At 36.7% G+C, this 6,000-nt stretch overlaps 1 protein-coding gene and 1 long non-coding RNA gene across 4 annotated transcripts; one reads left to right on the top strand and one right to left on the bottom strand.

Annotated features, from left to right (window-relative positions):
* Positions 1 to 211: 211 nt before the first annotated feature.
* Positions 212 to 3,430, bottom strand: LOC141648493 (uncharacterized). Of its 3 annotated transcripts, XM_074457193.1 has the most exons (4): positions 3,233 to 3,430; positions 1,409 to 1,556; positions 773 to 1,240; positions 212 to 671 (listed from the first exon to the last, which is right to left on the bottom strand). In XM_074457193.1, the coding sequence occupies exons 2-4, from the start codon at positions 1,478 to 1,480 to the stop codon at positions 582 to 584; spliced, it is 630 nt and encodes a 209-aa protein (XP_074313294.1). In that variant the 5' UTR covers positions 1,481 to 1,556; positions 3,233 to 3,430; the 3' UTR covers positions 212 to 581. The 3 variants fall into 3 exon arrangements, with proteins under 3 accessions (XP_074313294.1, XP_074313292.1, XP_074313293.1); XM_074457191.1 differs by having other exon boundaries at positions 212 to 1,240; positions 3,233 to 3,429; XM_074457192.1 differs by lacking the exon at positions 3,233 to 3,430 and adding an exon at positions 1,682 to 3,202 and having other exon boundaries at positions 212 to 1,240.
* A 1,304-nt stretch (positions 3,431 to 4,734) lies between these two features.
* Positions 4,735 to 5,723, top strand: LOC141646470 (uncharacterized). Its single transcript, XR_012545567.1, has 2 exons — positions 4,735 to 5,015; positions 5,505 to 5,723. It is a non-coding gene; the product is annotated as an uncharacterized LOC141646470 (long non-coding RNA).
* The last annotated feature ends 277 nt before the right edge of the window (positions 5,724 to 6,000 follow it).

The raw sequence follows: 6,000 nt of genomic DNA, 5'->3' as shown, positions 1-6,000 counted from the left end.
GCTAGCCTACTAATTTACGACGTAGCTACTTTCTTTTAGCTAGTCTCGTTACTCTATTTTCACCAATGTAGGACAATGCCTCACAGAACACACATGTACAGATGAAAATCCCAACAACAACGGAGTACTTATTTATGAAGCGCAATCATCCACACGCGTGTTATCATCAACACGAATTATATGAGATACGGAGTAAATAACAAAAACCGGGTGCATGAAAATCGCCATCATTTTCATTTTCTCAATTTGTTTGGTATCATTACACCATAAACTGAGAAAATTCCCACCACTAAGCTTCACATCATAGTTAAAACTGCACAGAAAATCAGTACTATTTGTGCACAAAAACCATCTCATGGTGGGTAAAAGAGATGAAACCTACCAAGTTAAATCTATATATATTACCTCTAATGTGAGTCATGAACTACTTGATTGTTATGTAGCGGTTTGTACCGTGTTTCGACCAGTGTTCCTTCAAATCCACAGGACGAGAAAAATCAAACCCTTCAACGGCCAACCGACTAAGCAATTTCGAGAAGACACTTCCCGTCATTTTCCGACCACTTATACGACCACGCTGCTTATGTGGCTTTGGTGGAAGGGGAAAAGCCGAAATGGTGTTTGTACAACAGGATGATTGCCACCCGCCACTTGCCCACCTGTAACAACGCCTAAATGTACCGGTACACGAGCAACCGGGAATTGGCATTATGGTCTCATCAAAGTCAATCTTGTTCAAACCGGGATTTTGGGTATTGAAAACTTTATTTACCTTCATGGTATTAGGAAGTACCATCCTTTTCATGTCTTCTCGTATATGTTTCCGCTTCCTTGGTGATTTCACAGTAGGACATTCAGAAGCAACCATGGTTTTACACAAAGCATCAAGTATTTCCACTTCTTCACTCTTGAAATAACTAGAACTAGCTTGCGCTTGGTTTCCACGACTGCAGGTGGGCCTCTTGGTTGAGTCTTGAACTCTGAAATCTACAGGCTCAGATATCATAGCTTGTTGAAGGGAGATGAACGCGTTGTTTCTTTCCATGACAGCATCATTGCATTCTTTAATTGCTAAATTTCTCTGTGCAATTGCCACACGACGCTCTTCAAATGCCTTCTTCTTTTCGAGCAAAGCTTGGTTCTTTTCCTTGATTGCAGCATCCCTCTCAGCAATGATGTCCAGAAGATTCCTGTCAATACCGAGAGGATCTTGCTCGTTGTACTGGTGGACCGTATTCCACTGTAAAACAAAGAGAAACAACAGCATTAGTTGAACACCATCATATTGATTCAAAACTCAAAAGTCAAAACCCGTCAACAACAAAACTGTCATTACTCATTGCGCCTTTCTAAAAAGAAAGAAAGAAAGAAAAACTCGGGAAGGATAAAATCGGCCATGATTTCTTACCGAAGTAAGAGATCGTTCTATTGAATTTCTGTACTTATGCCTCCCACCTACTTGCTGATCCCGAATTTCCATAGCACCTGATTTCGGCTATAAACTGGATTTCACTGCGGAGTTTTTATGCTGTACAGTCGTAACGACCATTCTTCACCTACACAGACAAGAAATGAAAGAGCTAAACTCAATATTTCAGAACTATTGCTTCAACATTTGTTGGATACAAATTTAGGAAGTGGAAGGAAGGATCATTTTCGTTCAAAATCTAACATTCCGTACATAGAATGTGGTAAGCATCTCCGTTAGGCCTCTACGGAAAATGGATCCATCAAATTCAGTTCCCTCCATTTCTTTTTATATCAGCTTGCAAACCAAACACTGAAAACTGCACCCTACTTTCAACCTTTCCTTTTATATCCTTTCATCCGAACAATAACCAAGTGTTTCAGAACCCTCTTCAACTGAATGAATCTTGCTTTTATACTAGGCATAAGAAACTAATGAACTCATATAGTAGTGCTTCATCACATCGTAAAACACTAAACAGCCAGCCATAGCAAAAGGTCAAGTTCTAAGACAAAATGGTTGAGGGCCTTGAGGCTTAACCTAACAACGTAGTGCTTATGCGAGACCAAAGCCACCTAAAGAAGAGAGTACGATAGAGACATTAGCCTTCTCATAACCTATGTTACACCGACTCTTCTAATTCCCTCACGTACCCGTGTGCCGTGTCTGACACTCGACACATGGATAAGGGTATGACACTTCCACACCTCATTTTAAGCCAAAATATGCATATTTTTCATAAAAATGGCCGAGTTCGACAGCTGGACACGCACCCGTGTTGGATCCTTCTAAACGAGTCTGAGCAACATAGCTCATAACTCCTGAGTAAATAGCTAAGGTTCAAATGTGATCATGTCCAAAACCACCCCAACAAGAAGAGCCGGAAATAAAGATGAATTATCACTGTACCAGTAAAAGAACGAATAGAAAAAAGACGGTGCATCCAATAAACCTCTCAATTAAACTCAACGTCATCCTAAGTAACTTTAGACTAAATGCGCTCGACAAAAAACAGAAAATCTGTTTCGACATTAAGAAGGAAACAGCAATTGAACTACCATTTTATTATTGAAGTAGCAAACATTCGATGCCACTCTCATTCTCGTCACAATTTCCATTTTGGATCATTTTGGAAGCTGATTGGAGCGACAATAACACACGGGTAAGACATTGTTTATAAGTCATTTATTTGCATTATTGGACCATTTGCATTCGATGCCATTCTCATCATTTGCATTCAAAACTGGTTATAAGTCAGAATACCACAAAACGCAGACGGATTTGGCGACAGCAACAATAAGAATTCAGATTTGATCGCAGTCTCGACAAACAAGCACAGGGATAAGGTCATTAAACAAACCAGTGGATATACACTTTCACAAATTATAGTGTAAGACGGTTTCAACACAAACCTGCACCAAAACTACAGGTAAAAAAATTAAGCTACTTTGGGCATAAACCCTAAAAATTCCATCTTTATCCCAAATTCAAAGTTTATGACACTAACCCTTGTTACATAATCATACCCACTTCAGAATTATGATCTTACTTCACTAATTAACAATCAAACCCCAAATTCAGTTCATAATAAGATACTAAATCTACAAATAACATGCAAGAAATGGTAAGATAAAAAGAGATATAATTATGTACTGTAAATCTGTAATTAAATAAGAAAGAAACAAAGAAATAGTGCATGTGCTAACCAAAGTGAAATACTCAGTATATGGTTACTTAAAAAGTGTAGAGAGAGAAGAAATTTACCAGAAAGATACAGTAAAAAGAAAGATACAGAGATGATCAATGCAATTGCTTGCTAATTTGAGAAGTGCACCACTTTTAATTGTCTAGGCTAGAAAGTAGAAAGATACGGTAGAAAGAAAGAAAGAGAGAGAGTGAGTAAACAAGTTATTTCTCCCTCCAATCTTCTCTATCTTCTCCTCTCTTTACTCTCTCATAATCGTGTGGGCCAAAAGTCTGGATGAAACTAAATAAACCGAGACCATTTTTGAAATAATGATCAAAAATAAAATATTTGTTGTTTTGGGTCGGTTTGAAAATATTTGTCAAAATGGTGTCCATATATGTTCGGGATTTCTAGACCTGAAACACGCCACTATTAATAGCGTGTTTTGTGAAGGAAACACGCCATTAGTAGTGGCGTGTCTTTACAACAATTTTTTTCTCAACTGACTGAACTTAAAAAAAAAAAAAAAATTACATAAGATACGCCATTAGGGGTGGCGTGTTTCCCCTCCGAAACCCGCCATTCCCAATGGCGTGTTTGTTTTAGTTTATTTTTTAATGAAGTTTCTTTCCGTACTCATTATAAACACGCTATTGATAGTGACGTGTTTTAGGTCCAGAAATCCCACCCTCCCGTACCCCACATCAAAGCACCTGAAATTCACTTCGACTTTTGTTGAATCCCAACACTTAAGTGATCCAATGATTTCACTTGAACCACCTTAGTTTATTAATTAAGACAACTAGCCGAGATTTTGGTAAAATAAGTTTCCTTTCGTCAAACAAAGTCTCAGTCTTTGTGTCAAAAAAATAACATAACATAAACATCAAAATATTGAATGAAACAATCCCAAAAGTGCAACCATGATACCAAAATTGAACTTTGTGCTAACTTTAAAAGTATAAAATCAACATCCCAAAAGTGTAGAACTTCCTCACAAATCACATAATCTCCTTTTGAGACAAGCCAAGATCACCTTTAACAGAAAGGAACACTTTAACAACTTCCAAACCTCACCAAAAACCAAAACAAAACACAAAACCATCCCAGCAAGCACATACTCAAAAAAATTTTAAAAATAAAATAAAATAAAAAAGTAAATTAAAAATACTCCCACCGTCCAAATCATTTATTTAACGTAAAGAAATGACTATGACGGAAAGAGTATTGTCGAAAGTTTGAAACCAACAAACTCAACATCATAAATCCATAGTACTCTCTGTCCTGGTCATTTATTGTCCTATTTCATTTTGGTGTGTCTCAGTCAATTGTTGTCTCTTCTATTTCAAAAATGAATTTGATGAACAATTTGATCATTGATACTCAATTTGTTCCACTTGTCGTTTAGTAATTGACCCATCTCCCATTTCTTCGGTCTTTGTGCCAAAACTAATGAACAACAATTGACCGGAATGGAGGTAGTACTTTATTTTGGCCTTCCCACCAACTTTTTTTTGCCCATTACCCATGTTTTGCATCCAATTCCTAACCCAATTCTCTTTTCATCTAAAGGGTTTAATCAATTTATTACTTCAAATAAAATCATACTCCTACTATAAAGTTCAAATCTTTTAGCTAAGTAAATACTTTCTCTATTCCAAGTGATTATATACACATCTTAAAATATATGAAGACAACTTTCAAAAGGTGCACGAAAAAAATGGAGGGAGTAGTAGTACTTTAACTACGCTCGCTATTTATGTGAATCCCACGACCAGTTTTCCAACTCTTCTATATCTGGAAGATTTTCTAGCAATTGTTCAAGCTCGAGTAATGGCTGAGCTAGAAGAGGGCTAGCAGGTACGCTCCTGGCTCCGCCACTGAGCTTGACCATTGATGAATCATCTTTTAAGCTTAAAGCATGACTACTTTCAAGAACATTATTTCCTAACAACATATATTTCTGTTTGTTTACATCATTCGACTTATTTTCGACTTCATGATCGAGTGTTACACCGTCTTTACTAAGAGTAGTTACAAGCTTCCTCTTCAATCCCTTACGTAAAGTGTTGCCTGAACTCTCTGCAAAGTTCGATTCAATCCATGAAACCGAAGAATCCTTTCCCGTTAGGGTTTGGACTACGGATTTGAATTCCTTGGCATCGACGACAATATTTCGAGTGTCAATAAACTTGACCTTGAAAATCTTGTTACCCTCTTGATCACCCTTATTTTCCATGCATGTAAACTTTTTACTACGATTTTCGAGTTTTCGACTATTTTTATTTTTCCTTTTTCTACATTTCATGCCATAATGCTCAAGGTTTTATATGCAATTTTACAACATAGGAGATGATACATTATTGGTACGTACAACGTTGTTGCATGGTTGCTTCTCCAACTAAGAAGGCGCAGTCTTAAGGGAACTATCCAAGAAGGGTACAAATGTAATTATGTAAAATTGTGAAATACTCCAAGGTCAAACAAGTCAACGTCCGAAACGATTGAAAAAGCCAATGTTTGGTGGTTTGTAACTTCGAACATCTATTCGGCAAGTTTTAGTAGTGCAACTTGTTTCATGCATTAAATTCACAACTTCTTTTCCACGATGCGCGAATATCCGTCTTAATTTCAAAACAGGTTAAATAAAATTTAAGAAACAAAAGCAAAATGCCTTAAGTACTACAGAGTATCAAATCCTTTATATGAGAAAAAGGATTACGCAATACACATTTTTTCTGAGCATATTACCATTTATAAATCTATTTTTGAGCAATATTATATTTTTTTTAGTGTAATGTTTTAGTAAATGTGCTCAAAAACTTTATACTAAAGCACAACTTCT

Source organism: Silene latifolia, chromosome 3 (assembly GCF_048544455.1).
Source record: "Silene latifolia isolate original U9 population chromosome 3, ASM4854445v1, whole genome shotgun sequence".
Classification (NCBI taxonomy): Eukaryota; Viridiplantae; Streptophyta; class Magnoliopsida; order Caryophyllales; family Caryophyllaceae; genus Silene; species Silene latifolia.
Note: the sequence above shows the minus strand (reverse complement) of the source record. Positions and strands in the feature narration are given on the sequence as shown.